Source organism: Cibotium barometz, chromosome 60 (genome assembly GCF_041138505.1).
Source record: "Cibotium barometz isolate CiBa-2024 chromosome 60, ASM4113850v1, whole genome shotgun sequence".
NCBI lineage: Eukaryota > Viridiplantae > Streptophyta > Polypodiopsida > Cyatheales > Cibotiaceae > Cibotium > Cibotium barometz.
In genome coordinates this window covers 33,497,702-33,517,495 of record NC_141105.1, presented here as the reverse complement: position 1 = coordinate 33,517,495, position 19,794 = coordinate 33,497,702, and the positions used below count along the sequence as shown (strand labels likewise).

Sequence of the window (19,794 nt, the reverse complement as noted above, 5' to 3'; positions counted from 1 at the left end):
AAGACTCAAGAAACTCAGGATACAGTTACAGGATTCTACATCTACGCATAATTCCGTTGCATGTTACATCGGTATCAGATTTAGCTTGTCCACACACACTGCATCCTAGTGTGAGAGCATCCTTGGATGGTCATGTGTTGCTCTGGCACGACCACTCACTTCAGAAAAATGTCTATGGAGGAGAGTACGCATTAGCAGGAGGACGTCTCCCTCGAAGGAGACCATGCTCTTCCACCCACATCAGATACCATAGCTGTACCCCGAGCTCAGAACCAACTTGTCATGGAGTGTCTCGAACTCTTGGAGGCTATTGCAACAAAACCCAATCCACCAGCTATCCCCGACTTCATCTCTCTTCTTTCAGATGGAACAACAAAAACGAGAAGATGAGGCCAGACGACGAGAAGAAAAAGCTGAAGCAGTAGCAAGAAAGCAACAAGAGAAAGCAGACAGACGGACTATGAGGAAGCTCAATGCAAGCTTGAAGAAGATTGGCGTTAGGCTGACCTCACAGCTACACCGCCTACTACCACCAGTGCGGTTCAGCTTTTACCTTCTATGCATCCCGTGCCTTTGATGCTAAGCAGAAGAGTGAGGCTGAGCCACACAGAAAAGCCTGATCTGAACTTATGGCTTTGCCGAAGGCCGCTAGTTTGTAGTCCTTTTTGACATGGGCAGTTCTGAGGACGCCATCTCTTCCCAGTTGGCTACTAAAATGAGATGTACATTAGTGCCCTATCGTTTGGAAATGGACGGCTTTACATCTCATCTCCGCATGCACAAATCTCAAAAGACACAACAGTTTTCTTTTCAGGTTCAAAAGGCCTCTTTCTAGCGAGATTTCATTGTCTCGCATCGTTTGGGGTGTGACATGATCTTAGGAATCCAGTGGTTTTGCTTGCATGAACCCATTCCCAATTGGGGATAGGAAACTTTTACTATGTGTAGAGCTTGTTATGATTCGTGGGGATAGGAGCATTCTTGGCATTCCATTGATTTCTTATCTCTAGGCCCGACGAGATATCCACAAGGTAGTGGAAGGAGCATTGATTTATGTTCATGCTAAGACAACCTCTATCTCATTGATAACAACTGTCTCATCTTCTTCTTCTGTCCCTTAGCTAGCATATCCCCTTTCTTGACATCAGGATATTCTGCTTAGGGACAATCTCCCGCCCAGTCTCCCACTCTCTCGTCTTGAGGATCATCTTATCGTTTTGGTCCCTTAGCTAGCATATCCCCTTTCTTGACATCAGGATATTCTGCTTAGGGAGAATCTCCCGCCCGGTCTCCCACTCTCTCGTCCTGAGGATCATCTTATCGTTTTGGTCCCTGGGGCAGAACCAAGTTTTCCTATCGTCTTTCCAAGACTTTCAAGGGAAAGCTAGAAAAGCAGTCAGTGATCACAACACTCAAACATTTGCAACCTGTTCTTTATAGATGAGTTTTCACAGTCAATACAGACCACTACGCACTTAAGTGGCTCTCGATGATTCCAAGTGTCCAGTGGAGTGATTGGCAAGCCAGCAAGAGTCAGCTCTTTTCCCAATTTGGAGGAATGATCAAGTACATCCTTGGTAAGCATAACCTAGTGGCAGATGCTCTTAGTAGAAAGACCAGCATCTAGACCATGCAAGAGTCTACCATTCTCAAAATCTTTGGAAAAGACTTAGATAGCATGAAAGATCAGTATGTCGATTTTGCAGAGTTTGGTACTCAATACAGTTTGGTCCTCATTTTTGAGCCTAGGCATTATTTAGTGCACAGATAGGCACATAAGTCTCGACCAGATGTCCACTTCAAGGAAGGAGATAGGGTCTATTTGCATATCACGAAACAGAGATTGAAACAAGTGGGCAAACGTTGTCCCAAGCTTTCTGGACCTTTTCCTATAGTTAAGAAGCTAAGTGATGTCTCCATGAAGTTAAAGTTGCCTAACAGTTGGACGATGCTTGATGTTTTTCATGTTTCTTGGCCAAAACCATATGTTGGACGAGAAGTTGTTGATGTTTCAGATGAACAACAGCCAGACGTGGTTGATGAAGCAAGAGTCATTGAGCCTGAGCATATACTTCTTCATCGTTGAAAGCATGGTTTCAGTCGAAGACTCCATTAGTTCTACAAGAAGTTCCAAGATCGAGGTACCCATGAAGCCGTTTGGCTAGACGAGGAGTTCTTTCAAGAGTACTCCTAGTTATTGGCGGACTACTTGGAAGCCATGAACCTGCCGCCAATCTAAGCAGGAGAGAATGTCACATGCACTCTGCACTGTAGTGCATGGTGACAAGATGGCTCATCATTAGTGCATCATTGTACAGCAGTAGGATCCTTTAGGATATGATATTGTCATATGCCGTGGCCTCATTGTAAGCTCGAGTCCGGGATATGTCAGGCATGAGCTACGTAGGTTATTCCTCAGCCGTAGAGTGTCAATCAGTCAGTCAAGTCCTTTAACCCACTTGAAGAGAATCATTCATGCATGTAGAGTCAGTAGAAGCCTTAGGGTTTGCATCAGTTCATGGTCTGTACCCATTGGTGGACACAGATAGAGAGACCACAGGCCCTCATGATGGCACGCATGATACACAGCAAACCGTCAGTACCTCATGACATTATCCGAGCAGAGTTTGCTGCGCCTCCTATGATGGTAGAGGCCATATTTCAGACTATATGCATGCTAGATAGATTCAGAGAGATGCCACAGGACAGATTGTCATACAGAGCTTTTGAAGCATCTAGACAGCTGGCTGAGGCAAGAGACAAAGGATCATGGTATGCACAGGTCACACATTGGTTCTCACAGCATGGCCTAGACATGGATCATCTACCACCATTCCAGTATGACAGGGATGCACCACATATCCGTCTCTCTCATAGTGAGAGGAACACAGTATTGAGACAGGATCTATGGCAGCTCTATACACGAGAGACATGGATATCGCCTACACAGCCTCTTCCACCGAAGATGCTATACTACAGAGATCACTTCATGAGTATCACTGATGATGGATTTATAGAGAGGCCTAGATACATGGAGGGCTTTTTACCACACGGCTCCCGAGTGGCTATTGGTCAGCTTAGAGTTTCATCACACCGATTGGAGATTGAGACTGGCAGAGCAGCACGGATCCCCTGAGAGGAGAGGGTATGCAGATTGTGCAGAGAGGAGGTGGAGAGTGAGGAGCATTATGTATGCAGATGCAGAGTATATATAGCCATCAGAGAGAGATATCCCATTTTATTCAGAGAGCCACATTCCCTACGCCAGATCTTTGAGGCAGCAGACCAGTGCATACTGGGGAGATTCATTCTAGACATACAGCGCCACACAGAGAGACATCATTAAAGGCTCAGATAGCTCCAGAGGGGGGACAACAGACACAGATTACTACATTTTTCAGAGATCCATCCCACTCCCAGCCCCTACAAGGCAGGGAATTACTCTCCAGAGAGAGCAGAGACACTCAGAGCCCGCAGGAGACAAAGGACACCTGGCTTTCGGACACCACGCCTATACCAGAGAGAGATGACAGAGATCAGAGCTCAGTTTCACAGAGAGGGTGCGGAGCGACTGGCTCGCTTCAGAGCACACCCAAGCATGTTCTTCAGGGAGCTGTGGACACCCCCTTCATTGATGTATACCATTTTATACCCCCAGTATGGTACAGGATGGAGCTAGCTAGGTTGCATATCATGATTGTATACTCCATGCATATAGCTTTGCATTCTCCTAGTAGTAGAGCTCCATCACCTTCACCACTCATTGTACTTATTGCACACCCAGATTCAGCTTTTTAGTTCAGTACTTTTTCATTTTGTTGGGATGACAGAGGATACCCCATACAGGTACACCGATTTGTCTCATAGGCCGAGTTCGGTCTTTTGGAAGACGTTAGTAAAATCTTTCTTTCTCTCTCTCTCAGGAGAGAGAGAAAGAGCAGGAGTCGAGGAGAGAGATGAGGAGGCTTACTCGCCGCAAAAGGCGGGCCTTCGCAGAGATACAGGAGCTAGAGATCTTTCATTTCTTCATGAGTAGAGATAGCCCTGTCTCATGGCGGCACTTCAGAGAGCCCCGGACCCCGACACCTATTGCAGACCCACAGACATGGCACACATATGCAGAGGGTCTATACCATGCCCCACAGCAGCCACCTATACCTCAGCCACAGGAGCCTCGACCTACCACAGCTAGCTTCTTTACCCACTCGATGGTACAGGAAGCTATCCGCCGCCTACAGCATGGACGGGCCGCCGACCATATGGGCCTGGAGGGTGAGCATCTCATATATGCAGTAGATTCTTTAGCTCCTTTTCTTGCACACCTGTTTAACAGGGCACTAGCAGAGGGTTTGCCTGCGGAGTGGACGATGCACACCATTGTGCCGATTCACAAAACAGGGGATATGCTTGATCCGAGCAACTACAGGGGACGGTTATGGTTGGCGACGTGCTGGCCAAACTCTATGGTGCAGTGCTGGAGCAAGAGCTTAGCTTATATGCTGAGCGAGCAAGTTTACGCTCATCAGGGCAGGCAGGCTTCAGGAGAGCTTTCTCTACCATTGACCATGTATTTACTTTGAGATGTATGATTGATCAGGCCAGAGTGAGGAAGAGAAAGCTCTATTGCTGCTTTGTGGATTTCCGCAAGGCATTTGACACAGTACCACGAGAGAGGCTCTTTCAGCGCCTGCAGTCTCTTGGCATACCAGGAGATATGACATGGGGCATCTATGCATTATATGAGCAGGTTTTTGGGCGAGTCAGATGTCCAGGAGGTATGTCCGAGACTATTGCTAGCACCATTGGTGTGAAGCAAGGATGCCCACTTTCCCCCACGCTATTTGGGTTATACATTGATGAGGTGGCTGACTTCATTACACGGGGAGGCGGAGAGGGAGTTGATTTAGCAGGTACCTCAGTACATATTATGCTCTATGCTGATGATATTGTATCAGTGTCTGAGTCCCCAGGTGGTCTACAGCAGCATCTACATGCACTCGATGATTTCTGCACACAGAGGGGTCTTACTGTGAACCTTGGGAAAACCAAGGTTATGGTCTTTCATACATCGAGACAGGGCAGGAGTCAGCTGACATTCACTCTTGCAGGATGCCAGGTGGAGGTGGTGACATCATATGTGTACCTAGGGGTTACCTTCTCTGCAGCAGCCACACGCTTTACCATGGGTTCAGCAGCCAGAGCTAGATTGACACGGGGATATGCAGCATTGGCTATGCTAGAGAGACAGTGCCACCAGGCGCATTTTCAGGAGCCCCGGACGAAGGGGTGGCTATTTGACACATTAGTCACACCGGCACTGATGTATGCAGCAGCAGTATGGGCGCCAGGCCTTGCTACCCATTGGTGGACACAGATAGAGAGACCACAGGCCCTCATGATGGCACGCATGATACGCAGCAAACCGTCAGTACCTCATGACATTATCCGAGCGGAGTTTGCTGCGCCTCCTATGATGGTAGAGGCCATATTTCAAACTATATGCCTGCTAGACAGATTCAGAGAGATGCCACAGGACAGATTATCATACAGAGCTTTTCAGGCATCTAGACAGTTGGCTGAGGCAGGAGATAGAGGATCATGGTATGCACAGGTCACACATTGGTTCTCACAGCATGGCCTAGACATGGATCATCTACCACCATTCCAGTATGACAGGGATGCACCACATATCCGTCTCTCTCATAGTGAGAGGAACAGAGTATTGAGACAGGATCTATGGCAGCTCTACACACGAGAGACATGGATATCGCCTACACAGCCTCTTCCACCGAAGATGCTATACTACAGAGATCACTTCATGAGTATCACTGTTGATGGATTTATAGAGAGGCCTAGATACATGGAGGGCTTTTTACCACACGGCTCCCGAGTGGCTATTGGTCAGCCCAGAGTTTCATCACACCGATTGGAGATTGAGACTGGCAGAGCAGCACGGATCCCCCGAGAGGAGAGGGTATGCAGATTGTGCAGAGAGGAGGTGGAGAGTGAGGAGCATTATGTATGCAGATGCAGAGCATATAAAGCCATCAGAGAGAGATATCCCATTTTATTCAGAGAGCCACATTCCCTACGCCAGATCTTTGAGACAGCAGACCAGCGCATACTGGGGAGATACATTCTAGACATACAGCGCCACAGAGAGACATTATTACAGGCTCAGACAGCTCCAGAGGGGGGGCGACAGACACAGATTACTACATTTTTTCAGAGATCCATACCCCTACCAGCCCCTACACGGCAGGGAATTACTCTCCAGAGAGCAGAGACACTTAGAGCCCGCAGGAGACAGAGGACACCTGGCTTTCGGACACCACGCCTATACCAGAGAGAGATGACAGAGATCAGAGCTCAGTTTCACAGAGAGGGTGCAGAGCGACTGGCTCGCTTCAGAGCACACCCAGGCATGTTCTTCAGGGAGCTGTGGACACCCCCTTCACTGATGTATACCATTTTATACCCCCAGTATGGTACAGGATGGAGCTAGCTAGGTTGCATATCATGATTGTATACTCCATGCATATAGCTTTGCATTCTCCTAGTAATAGAGCTCCATCCCCTGCACACCCAGATTCAGCTTTTTTATTCAGTACTTTTTCATTTTGTTGGGATGACAGCAGAGGATACCCCATACAGGTACTCCGATTTGTCTCATAGGCCGAGTTCGGTCTTTTGGAAGACGTTAATAAAATCTTTCTTTCTCTCTCTCTCTCTCTCTCTCTCTCTCTCTCTCTCTCCCCCCCCCCCCCAAGGTTATGATCTTTAACACCTCCTTGTAGTGGATACACAGATCTGCAGAACAGTTTACATGTAGTGGGGAGCCAGTGGACCATGTGACCTCTTATGTATACCTTGGGATCACTTTTACCGGACCATGTTTCTCTATGCGGATGGTAGCCGAAACTAGATTGATGTGTGGCTATGCAGCCTTGGGCTCACTTGAGAGGTAGTGCTCACATATACAGTTTAAGGAGCCGAAGACAAAGCTCTGGCTATTTGACACACTGGTCACACCCGCACCACTATGTGGAGCTCCCATCTAGGGTCATAGTTTATACCCCAGGAGGAGATGGAGGGAGGAGCCAACTGAGACAGACATGGAGGATATATGTGATGGGTGGAAGCCGATGGAGAGGTCGCTAGTGATGATGATCTCACGCATGATTAGAAGTAAGCCATCAGTGCCACATGAGATTGTGCGGGTGGAGATAGGGGTTGCACCGATTGTGGCAGAGGCTATTTTCCAAACAGTGACATACTGGCACAGATTATGGGAGCTCCCACCAGACAGATACCCTAGGCTCGCCCTAGAGTCCCGGAGACAGCTGGCACTAGCTGGAGACACGTAGCGTTGGTATGCCGAGGTGAGCACTTGGTTTGGTATGCATGGCATGCAGAGGGAGGCACTCCCTCCGTTCCAGTATGGCATAGAGGCCCCCTCTGCTCTCAGCTGCACAGAGCTGAACAGGGTCATCAGGAAGGACATAGTGAGACTTGATACTTAGAGGACTTGGCACCCACCCGTTCAGCCCATTAGGATGAAGATGGCCTTTTACAAGGACCATTTTCTTCGCTTGACAGAGGGCGTCTTCATCACATGCCCGCACTACATGGACACATCTGTCATTTGGGGTGCGATACGCGATTGGACAGATCCGCACCTCATCCCATCAGTTGATAGTGGAGACAACCAGATATGGAGCGAGGGCAGTTGCACCAGAGGACAAGATATGTCAACTTTGTCACATAGAGGCTGAGACAGAGGCCCACTATGTATGCAGTTGCCTAGTATACTATCAGATTAGGGGGAGGTTCCACTGCCTCTTCCGAGATGGATTTGGACCACTTTCTAGGATCATGGATTTCCCAGACCAGAGATGCTTGGGAATTTTCCTCTTGGAGCTTCGCAGACACACGGAGTTCCTTTTGTGGCCTAGACTAGTGGTAGTAGGTACCCATCAAAGGACTAGTACAGAGAGCTCTCACCGACTTCTTCCAGACCAGAGCTCTCACGGACCTCTTCTAGACCAGAGTGACGAGGGCAGATTCACCCACTACACCCGACCTTCAGGCTGATGTAGGAGCTCAGCCACTAGATAGAGCCATTGAGCTATGCAGATCCCGGTGCCCTCGACCTCATGGTCCCCGCCCATGCCCGCATCACTACAGGAGGATCAAAGCCATCGTCTCCCACCACCACATGACTTTCTCCTGCTGGCCCAGCTTTACTACATTGGGTGCCATGTCGTAGTATCCTACGCGGGATATTTTAGGGTGATATGAGAGCTGGACACTTTTTGTTTTGGGATCAGATCGGACATTTCAGCCCTTATCACTTTCTTTGATTTTTATTTTTAGTACCCATGATGATGTATTTCATGGACATGATGTAACCTTTTGGTCTCATAGGTCATTTTGGCCTTTTGTAGACGTTAATAACTTTCTTTCTTTCTTTCTCCTCGCCCTAGCTCCCCATAGTAAACTCCCCCCCCCCCCCACTTCCCTCCCCCGCCGCCTCTCCTGTCCCCCCGTCACCCTTCGGCTCTGACTCTCTGTTCCCTCCGTTTTCATCTGGCAGCTTCCTCTAGTTCTTGGGAATTTTATCATTTGGCAAGCCTTGGTCCCTTTTGGTTGGTCCCTTTTGGTCTTCACCCCTCAGGAGGACTCCATGGTAACTGCTCTATCATCCCCGATCGAGGCTGCCACCAGGAGTGGACCTCCAGCTCCTTGCTACGACAGTTGCATCCCTAGAGGTCTCCACTCTGGTGTGCAAGCATAGTCACAGGGGACGGAAGGGACGAGTGCTTGGAACGGAGGGACGCCGAAACCGGTGGGGGACGACTCTGGGGGGGATGGCAGGGAGCTGTTGCGCGATTTTTTGCCCGTTTTTCTACCCGTTTCTAGCCGTTGCGTTCGCCGTTTCTAGCCGTTTATGATCTAGGGTCGCGTTTTGGGCGTGAGTTCCCGCTCGGGACTAGAAAATCCAGTACAAAAGTGAAAACAGAGAGTACTTGCTGAATGCTGCACACCAAGACCTATAGCTCGTCTCGAAGAGGACGACGAGCCGGTCGTTTTGAGTACTAGAACTTCGAAATCGGACCCCGTATCAAGGAGTTATGACCAAAAATGTACAAACGGCAATGGAAAACGGTGTCACCCAAATTCGGGCTTCCAACCCGAAACTTGTATTGATAAAACGCCGACACGCGACGAGATTACAATGGGATCACAAGAGTGATGAGAGAAAGTGACTTGCGGGTATCCGAGGCGCAGGATCCCTTGCCCACAAGCGGTCTTGTATCTAAATGAAGGTAGGAGAGGTTAGGCTAGGCCACATTACTCCACCTCAAGGTACTCCCATCTAGATGCAAAGAATTCGGGGCGTCCAAGCATACCTCGAGAGCACCATGTGAGGCCGGATAGAAATCCCAAAAATCCCACGCCTCACATTCACCCCCCTTTTGAAGAGCTTGAAGTCTCTTTCAAGCCATTATTCTGGATGTACATCATCCTCAACGGGCACTATGTTGTAAAACTGCAGAACCAACGGACGTGCCATTTGAATCATTTTTTCTTCTGGCACCCATGTGCAATCTGTCATGGGGCGATGTTTCCATTTCACATAGAATTCTGGCGTTCCCCGCCGGAACCGTGATTTAGATATTAGTTCTGGTTCAAAAGGCGTAACGGCAGTTGTTGCACCATCTGCAAGCATCGGTACATGGCGACCAAACGTGGTATCGGGGACAAACCTCTTGAGTAGGCTTATATGAAATGCATTATGTATGTGTACTGTTGCGGGCAGATCTATTTTGTAGGTGACTCCATTGTAAGATTTGAGCACTTTGTATGGGCTATAGAAGTGATGGTTGAATTTCGGTGTTTGGCAGGTAGTGCAATGTTTTGGGCACTAACCAGGACCAAGTCTCCCTCATGAAATTCGTCATCACGTCTCTTCTTGTTGGCATGTTTGACATATCTGACTTTGCTTTGTTCTAGATTCTACTGTGCAACCCGCATTCTCTTCTGCCATTTCTGCAAAAAGTCCTCTGCATCTGCATCTTCGGCATGCACATCTCCTGTGGCAATGGCGAGAGGTGTAATGACCTCTTTACCAGTGGCGAACTCAAACGGCGTGTACCCGGTAGCACTGTGCACGGAGTTGTTCTAATGGAATTCTAAAATTTCTAGGTAGTTCGCCCAATCCTTCTGATCGGCACGAACATAATTGCGAATGTAGTCTTCTATGCCTTGATTGATTCGCTCCGTTTGACCATCTGTTTGTGGGTGATATGTTGAAGACATGCGCAACTGTGTGTCCATTAACTTGAACAGTTCTCTCCACATGTTGCTCATGAATCTGCTGTCCCTGTCTGACACAATAGCCATTGGTAGCCCATGGTATTTGAACACCTGACTAAAATAGAGCTTTGCAGTCTGATACGCCGTGAGAGGTGGTTTTGATGGAATGAAGTGTGCCTGCTTGGAAAAATAATCCACTACCACAAATATGGTATTGTGTCCATGGGACTCTGGGAGATCCACAATAAAGTCCATCCTGACAATGTCCCACGGCCTTTACGGGACGGGCATGGTTTGCAGTAAACCAGCCGGTTTGACTCGCTGTGCCTTCACAAGTTGACAAGTTGGGCATGTACGAACATATTCGATGACATCCTCAGTCATGCGTGGCCAGAAGAAATGACGTCGAAGCTGCTCGAGCGAGTGCTTCTGCCCACCATGCCCGGCCAGTTTACAGTCGTGGGTTTCCCAAAGTAGCATGGCTTTGAGGTCTGGGTCATTGGGCGCATACACCTTTTGGTGGGCGTAGAATATTCCATCTTTGAATTCAAATAAACCCACGGTTGATGTACCATTGTGCAACTTTGTGGCCATGCGAATGACTGCTGCATCTAACTTCTGAGCATCTCTGATCTTGTCGATAACACTGTCCCATTTGCAACACTCACTGCATTCAACTGCGGCATACGGCTTAGAGCATCTAGCATCAAGTTCTGTTTCCTTGGCTTGTGAATAATGTCTATGTCAAATTCTGTGATGAAATCCTGCCATCTGCCTTGTTTTGGTGACAACTTGGGTTGCGTCTGAAAGTACTTGAGAGATATGTTATCTGTAAGAACTTTCGTGTGCTTGTCTTGCACATAATGACGCCACTTCCTAAGGCAATGAACCACTGCTTGCATTTCCTTTTCATGTGTGGTCTATCGGCGTTCTACATCGCTGAACTTGCGAGACTCATATGCGACAGGGTGCCCGCCTTGTAATAAAGCTCCTCCAAGGGCCCTGTCCGATGCGTCCGTGTGGATCTCAAACTCCTTGTTGAACTCTGAGAGCTTAAGCACCGGGGTACTCCACATTGCGACTTTAATCTTTTCGAAATCGCTCTTTTCTATATCTGTCCACTTAAAAGGCTTGATGCCTTTGGTTATATCAGTGAGGGGGGTGGCGATTTTGCTAAAATGATAAACTTTCAAACTCGCGAACTTCACACAGTTCGGGGTGCATTCCATTTCACCACTGCCTCGATCTTCTTGGGGTCTCCTTGCTAAAATCTTTGATAAACTTTCGACAGAATTGTGTGAAACCTACGAACTCACGAACTTCACATAGTTCGGGGTGCATTCCATTTCACCACTGCCTCTATCTTCTTGGGGTCTACTTGTATCCCTTTTTGATTGACCATGAAGCCCAGAAACTCCACTTCAGTGACTGCAAATTCACATTTCTCTGGCTTGGCATACAGTTTGTGATGCCGTAACATTTGGAAGACCTTTCTTAAGTGTTCTTTATGCTCACTCAAAGTCTTGTATAGGAGCAGATCATCTATATATATGATCGAAAACTCATCTAGATAATCTTTAAAGATATCATTCATCATCATGCAAAAGGTGGCCGCCGGGGCGTTGGTTAGCCCAATGCAATAACAATGAATAGACACTAGAGAGAAGAGAGAGATGAACTGTATTTTCAGTATATTGATATGGTACAAAAAGATGTATATGAATGTACAACTTCCATGGCCTTTGGTCTTCCAAAAGAGGACTGGATTCTTGACCAAAAGACTATCTAATGATGGACTATGACCTACCCCAAGAGTGGCAGTCTGATGATTAATACTGTGTTTGGGCCTAGCCTTTTATCGTCGGCCATGATAGTGCTGTTGGCCAGTTCTGCTGATCCACGCTGTGTAAAATTGCTGAATATACTGGTCGGCCAGCCCTGATGATGCCCATAGCTGAGTACTTGCTCTCGGCCAGCCCTGATGATGCCCATAGCTGAGTACTTGCTCTCGGCCAGCTTCCTGATGCCCGACTAGTTGAAAACCTTGTCATTGCTCTGATTGCACTCCAAGCTTTGTTAGAGAATTGTGCATCTGTTCTATTTTGTCCCCATGTCTGCAATCCCTTTCCCTTAACACAGTATAGTGTCCTGCTAAGAATGATCATGCCTGATGGCCCACCTTTGGAATTGTTCTGAGAGCCAATGGTATGCTCCTTTGAGAACACAACTCCTAGGGAATGCTTTCTCTTGCTTTGCCTGCTGCCGACCACCTCATCAATGCTACCCTGGCTGCATTCTTTCATGTGCACTGTTCTTGGGACAACTTAGCACTTAGATGGCTGAGCTTGAATGCTTTTATACCAATGTTGCATGCATGAAGCCTTCTGTACTTGATGCAGCCCTAAGCCTACTGATTAAGAACACTAATGCAATAGCAATGAATAGACAACATAATTTTCATTATACTGATATGGTATAAAAAGATGTATATGTATGTACAACTTCCATGGCCTTTGGCCTTCCAAAAGAGGACTGAATTCTTGACCAAAAAACTACCTAACGATGGATTATGACCTGCCCCAAGAGTGGGAGTCAGATGACTAAGACTATGTTTGGGCCTAGCCTTCTATAGGCTCCATATGCACAGGTCGGCCAGAATACTGCTGTAGGCCAGTTCTGCTGATCCATGACTCTTGCAAAAATGCTACTAAATCCTGAATATACTGGTCGGCCAGCACTGATGATGCCCATAGCTGAGTGGCTGCTGTCGGCCAGTTTCCTGATGCCTGATGCTTTTGGATTGGCTGCTTCTTCCCTGCCTGAGCCTGCTAGTGCCCGAATCCTACCCTAAGATTGTTGCCTAATCAGGGATTAACTATGAGGTTAGCCATGTCCATGTGTGTGCATGTGACATATGCATAGGTTGGCAACTAGGACTTAAAAAGGTATGGAATTGTGTTATAGGTGATGTTTTTTTTGGGCGCATTAGCTTGTCCTCATGGGAGGATATTGAATTTTGCAGTATGTTTCTGGCAAGCAAAGCAAGTCACAAGGATGTGGCTGACAGCAAGAGCAAACTGCTGAAGGCATATTATCAGCATCGGATGTTTATGGGCTACTGCTGTGTTGGAGCCGAAGTAAGATCCCGATTTTTACAAACTAATCATTGATTGGTGTCAACCTTTTTAATATTCATGTTTCAGGTTGGTGTTAAACTGAAGTCGAGATTTGATGACGGTGTACTGAAGCTCAGGTGCATCTGTAGGTATTGTATTTGATCTTGTACATTATTGCAGAAGAGCAATTCAGCAATGTCTTCGATGTAAGTGTCCTAACCTGTATCTCTACTGGACAGAGTTCTTTTTAGTATGAGAGTGAAAGACTACTCTAAAACTTGCTTTTGAGGTTCAGGTGGTACATAATGCTGCCACAAGATCATCTCCTTGGGTCATTCTGGGACTGGTGGCTTTACCTGGATGGGCAATCAAGCAATTGGTAAATTTTTTGCAGGTATGTTGTCTACAATAGCCTTCTGTGGGTATGATCTTTTTATGACTGAAAGACAGTCCACACTGGGGGAGTGGACAAGGTAGCACACGTCAAACTGCTCAGTAAAAAGTGTCTTTTTATTGGTGAAAGAGAGTACACACTGGGGGAGTGGATAAACATGTCAAACTGCAATCTAAATGTAGTCAAACTGCTCGGTCAAAAGTGTTTAAAATGACCCAGCAGCCAAATGCGGTCCTACTTGTACAACCCCTATCGTTTAGCTTTGAAGCTTTAGATTCTCTATTAAATGATCTTGACATGTCTTTGTATCGTATGTGCAATATGCCTCGGTGACTATCAGCATAAAACCGTGCACAATCTTGTGCACTCCTGATAGCTTCTCGTACATTGACTAGCATTTCTGCTATGAAATCTCTAGCCGCGTCAATATGAATACTCTTAAGTCCAACTGCTACTGGAGATCTAGGTTGGTAACTAGACATCAGCATAAACGGATTGTATCCAGTAGCCACATGCTTAGCATTATTATAGGCAAATTTGACCATCGGGATGTACTTCTCCCAATCTGATGGTCTCTTGGAGACCTATGCACAAAGCATATCTTCCAAAATGCGATTCACCCTCTCGGTTTGCCCATCAGACTGAGGATGATTAGAGGAGCTTATACTCCCAAGTCGTGTCCTCCTCTGGCTTGTCTTTCCACTTATTCTTATATTCAGGGATCAACTTGTTCCTAAGTTGCCTTTCTTTGAAATCTATCACCCTCTTGGGTTCATGTGGAACACAGGACAACCATCAACCTGGAGAAGTTCCATAGGGGTAACAAGGTTATCCTCGGCTCCTACCATATCTTTCAATCGAGTGACATGAAAGACCGAATGAACTTTCACATTCGGAGACAACTCTAGTTTGTAAGAAACATCACCACTTTTTTTCAAGATCTTGTAAGGTCCACACTACCTAGGGGATAACTTCCCAACCTTCCCGATACCTAACGCCTAATAACTCTTGGGCACTCTCAAAAAAATCAGTTGGTATCCAAACATCAACATAAACGGACACTTTCTAGTAGCTGCATGCTTAGCACTTTATAGGCAAACTTGACCATCGGGATCTGATGGTCTTTTGGAGACGCATGCACAAAGCATATCCTCCAAAACGCGATTCACCCTCTCTTGGTTTCCCCATTAGACTGAGGATGATCCGAGGAACTCATACTTAGCGTAGTCTCCAATCTCTGGAAAACCAGCCGCCACCAGAAGTGTCCAGAAAACTTCGACTCCCATCAGTGACTATATCAAAAACAATCCATCCAACCTGAAAAGTTGCTCAACAAGTTGTTGTGTCACCAATTGGACCCGTGAGATGGCTGCCACGTTGGGAGCATCAGGTGGTTCCGATATCTTTCAGCTCCATTTGGTGTGAACGGCTTTGACGGGTGCCTCTCTCTTGTGGTGGGAAGACCACCTAAGGCACCACTAACTTGCTAGGATGACTGCTGCAAGGCGGTCTTGAAGCAATTTATTCCAGTAGATTAATAGCATGAACTGAAGAAACCGTGGGAGCGTTTTATACAAAAACATGGCAAATCGATAACTATCTCGCTTGTTTTTGGAAGCTTTTGCTCATGCTCCCAAGGACCGTCAGAGTAGGTTGAGCGATTTGTGGATGGTTTGAAACCATCTTTGCAGGAGGAGTATAGGTGGATGCTAGGTGACACAATTTCGCCATCATTTCATTCTGCATTTCCATTGGTGCAGACACTGGAATTCTCATGGCAGCTCTCCTACTTGTTGGCATAGCATGCACTCTTGGAGGAGTATAGGTGGATGCTGGGTGATGCAATTCTCCCATGATTTCAGAAACTCCAATAGTGTACATTGTGCCCATGGGAGCAGAAGCCATTGTTGAAATCATCGGTGTACACATTGCCAAGGGATATGCAAACATGTGTTCACGTGGAAGCATTGTATTGACGTAATGACACGGCTCATGGCCTGAGTACCCTTCATCATATGTTTCCAGCCTCGTCATCGTGGTGGATTGGGCATCATTGATCCAGCTATTCAGAGCAAAGCCCTTTTGGGCAAGCTGGTCATTCGAGGCCTTTAGCCAGGAGGTGAGCCCTACAGGGCTTTCCTTGGTGCTCGGATTTTGGCCTGCACCCTGTCTCTTGGTGGATGTTGACCCCTGTGGGTGGATCTTTATGAAGGCCCGCGCTTGTGGGCCTCATTCGAGGAGAGATTTGCAGCCAGTTTGATCAGTCCTTGGGGTCACCTCAAGCCAGCCCTCACTGAAGAGAGACTGAGCGAGTCGTTGATTTGGAACCCCCACTTCAAGATGCCTGGTGGCACCACCCCTTGGGCACTCGCTCTCACATTGTGTAGGGGCCCCTCAGCACACGACCCACTCAGTCTTTGGGAGAGCGGGCCAGCTTCAGAAGACGACAACCCCCCCCCCCCCCCCCCCCCCCCCCCCAACCAAAGAGACACAACAAATGCCAAGATAGATGCCTCGCTGGGATCCGGGGCCTAGAGCAGATTATCCTCGCCATCGACTGAATTATCCCCCTTGATTGGCATACCCCTTTACAAGATCCCCACACCCCCCCAACCCCCCAGTGGTTCTAGCAGTCCTCGGTTCAGACAGGTCCGCACTCATTTTTTCAGTAGGCCCTGAGGGCCGGTTGACCCTGTCCCCTAGTGAGGATTTCAGTTGTGGATGGCTCCAATGGTTGAGGATTATTGGTTTCCATGAGATCACTAGTAGGCACATTGACCCTCCTCCAGCCAAGGTGGCCCACGACAGATCTTGGCGACTTTGGCTCTGGGAGAGTCGACCGCTGACGTGTGTCCACTGACATATGCCCAGTGGGACCCAGGCGAGTGGGAGTGGCGTGTCCAGCAACATGTGTCCAGTGGGACCCAGGTGAGTGGGAGTGGCAGGACCCTTCCAGCCCCACGAGCCCAAGCACCCCCTTTTTTCATTCCTCGGTGAGGATGGGTTGTAGGATCTAGATGCATTAGATCGATGGTACCTCGGCAACAGCAGCCATTGGGCCTCCTAGAGCATCTCTTCCCACTTCCTCGGAGATTTTTGGAAGTGCCTATGGGACAACTATCGGCCAAGGAAGATCGCACTCTTCCTTAGGCAATTGTAGCCGACTGCAGCCTCGCCATTGGCACTTGGTTGGCCATTGGAGGACGACTGGCACAGTTGTGCGGTGCAGCCATCCCATGAGACGCATGGCACTGCCTTTGGGACTGGCAGAGGATCCTTCGCCTCTACACGACGGTACGGTTCATGCCGCGCGTACCATCACGTGGGGGCAGTAGCCTAGGTGACTGAGGCTCCGCTTTTTCCTACAAGGAGGCAGGAGGACAGGCTCTCCGACTCTCTTATTGCAGGATTGTTGAGTACCCACTCTTGGCAGATTGTCAGAGCCCTCCCAGGACTAGTCAGAGATGGGATATAGCGTCATGGCATATATGGCAGGCCCGTTGCACAGAGAGGCCATTGAGTGCACCCCCCCCCCCCCCCTCCCCCCTCCCCCTCCCCCTCCCCACCCCTTTCCCTCTCCCAACAAGGGTTCCGAGCATGTACGCTTAGCCTATGGCTGCTGTTTTTAGCTAATAGAAGGATCTAGAAAAAGAGAAAAAAGAAAGGTATGCCCAAGGGAAAACCCTTGGAAGTATGGAGCTTAAGGTTCCTACTAAGGGGCTGCTTTAGCACGCATGAATTGAAGCTGTTCCATGTAGGTACTAATCAGGTAGGTCTGAATCTGGGAAGACTAGTTTTTATTCTACTAAGAAGGCTAGGGCTAGGCTAGGAGGTTAGTGAAGAAAGCACTCTTATATAGCTAGTGGTACTCCACAGCAAGGATGCTTGTAGGAGTTGCAACACTGGAAAGCAGAACACGTGTGCACATTTTGGGGGAAGGGGGGGGGTGAATTTGGAGATGTATATGTATTGACATTGGGCAATTTATTTGATTTTTGGTTGTAGATACGTTCGGCTGCAGAAGTCTGTGTCCTTTATGACATTCAGAAATCGAAAGCTCACTGATGTGATGATTTGCTGGGTAACTGTGGCTAAAGCGGCTAAGCAACCTATGATGTATACATACATTACATTTCATGAATTCAATGGAGGCTTTATACTCGAGAAGTGTGTTTTTTTCCTAGTGAAGATCTGCATTAGAACTCTCTTAATTAGTCGAGCTCATGTGATTCATCATTGCTAATCACAAGAGGATCTCAAAGAATGTATCACAGTGCCTGCTGAAGTGTTAGGCTCATGTCACTTGAGTGTGAATTTTTACCCTAATTGATTTTAATTCTCTACAAGAAAAGTTAATTTTAGTGTTTATTTTTGGCCAAAGATAATCCTCAGGCTGTTAAGTGTCCTCTCTTGGTTTGATTTATTAGCACCGTTCAGAAGCACTTCTACGTGCAATTATGGGAAAAAAGACTTGGAGTTACATGTCTAATCGAGCCAGGAAGGCTTCTACTTTCTCGTGTTACAAGCAGCACTGAATAAAGATGTGCGGTGCTTCTGAAAATTCATGCATCTTCTTGATTACATAGGTCTTCAGGGATTGTGGGCTTGTTTACACCATTTCATGTTGTATTTGTTTATAAGAGACGTTCCATTATGTCAAAGCATATTGATGATATTTGGTAAGTGATTTTCATTTCAAGTACAATGAGACATCAGGCAGACAAGCTGACATCATTAGTCACCTTGAGTTTGTAAGAGGATAGAGAACACTTACAAGTAGGATCTTTCAAAGCAATGTTTCAAGTCAAATTGCATAATAACAAAGATGGAGAAAGATACTGAATCAGTGATGTAACAGAGGGATGTAAGTTGTATACATGAACTATACAATAGATCGGTCTGCTGGGGAAAGGAGCTTCAATGGCAAGGTTGATGTGAAATTGGTGAATGGGAATGGGAAGACATGAGGTTACATGCTAGTCAAGCACTGTACTGCAGCACTTCATGTGCAATTACGTGAAAAAAGATGAAGTTACATGTCTAATTGAGCCATTAAGGTTTCTACTTTTCTTGTGTTACAAATAACACTGAATAAAGATGTGTGGTGCTTTTGTAAATTCTTGCATCTTATCACATAGGTCTTCAGGGATTGTGGGCATGTTTACACCATTTCATGTTGTATTTGTTTATGAAAGACGTTCAATTATGTCAACATCATATTGACAATATTTGATAAGTGATTTTCATTTCAAGTACATTGCCACATAAAGCGTATAAGTTGACATCACCAGTCACCTTAGGTTGTAAGAGGATACATAGAAACCACTTTTAAGTAGGATCTTTCAAAACACAATATTTCAACTCAAATTGCACAATAATAACAATTGAGAATTAGTGATGTAATATAGATGGATGTAAGTCGTGTACATATGAGTTATACAATAGATCTAATGACACACGTGTTCATTGGGGAAAGGAGCTTCAATGGTTAACAAAAAACTATTCCAAAGTTAACGTGAGATTGGTGAATGTGAGGCATTTGGAATTAGGAACGTTGAGTCCTTTGACATGTGCAAAATCTTTTTTCAAGTGTCTTCTATTTCTCCAAAGTATCATTAGAGTTTTATTTGTCCTTGTAAACCCATATGGTGCTATAATGACATGTTAGAAAAGCATTCTCTCAATGCTCCACCCTCATATTGTTACTATGAGTGATGGATGTGATTTATTTTGTAAGGCTCCCAAATGAGGAGTTGTTGTGGTGAGCACCTAGGCACGTGATACTTCCCAGTTTAGAGTAGACAAATGTGGCTAGATGGTGAGGAGACCGCTTATGTAGACTTTGCACTCTACCAAATAGGATACACGCTTATGCAGACTATGTGACTGCATTAGTGAGTGCTCACAACAACAAGCCGAGGATGCGTTATTCTCGGGGTTGTGGGGCTCGTTTGAGGATCTATA

The 19,794-nt window shown here is 46.8% G+C and overlaps 1 protein-coding gene across 2 annotated transcripts in view; it reads left to right on the top strand.

Moving 5' to 3' along the window:
* The window catches only part of LOC147605257 (putative CDP-diacylglycerol--inositol 3-phosphatidyltransferase 2), an 86,520-nt gene extending 67,573 nt beyond the window's left edge, over positions 1–18,947 (top strand). Inside the window, exons 7-11 of one of the 2 annotated variants that reach the window (XM_086793770.1) lie at positions 13,343–13,457; positions 13,586–13,642; positions 13,732–13,830; positions 17,836–17,911; positions 18,258–18,947. In XM_086793770.1, coding sequence (XP_086649896.1) covers positions 13,343–13,457; positions 13,586–13,642; positions 13,732–13,830; positions 17,836–17,895 — 331 coding nt within the window. In that variant the 3' untranslated portion in view covers positions 17,896–17,911; positions 18,258–18,947. Of the gene's footprint in view, positions 1–13,342; positions 13,458–13,585; positions 13,643–13,731; positions 13,831–17,835; positions 18,199–18,257 lie in introns of those variants that run through there. The other variant, XM_086793769.1, reaches the window with a different exon arrangement.
* The last annotated feature ends 847 nt before the right edge of the window (positions 18,948–19,794 follow it).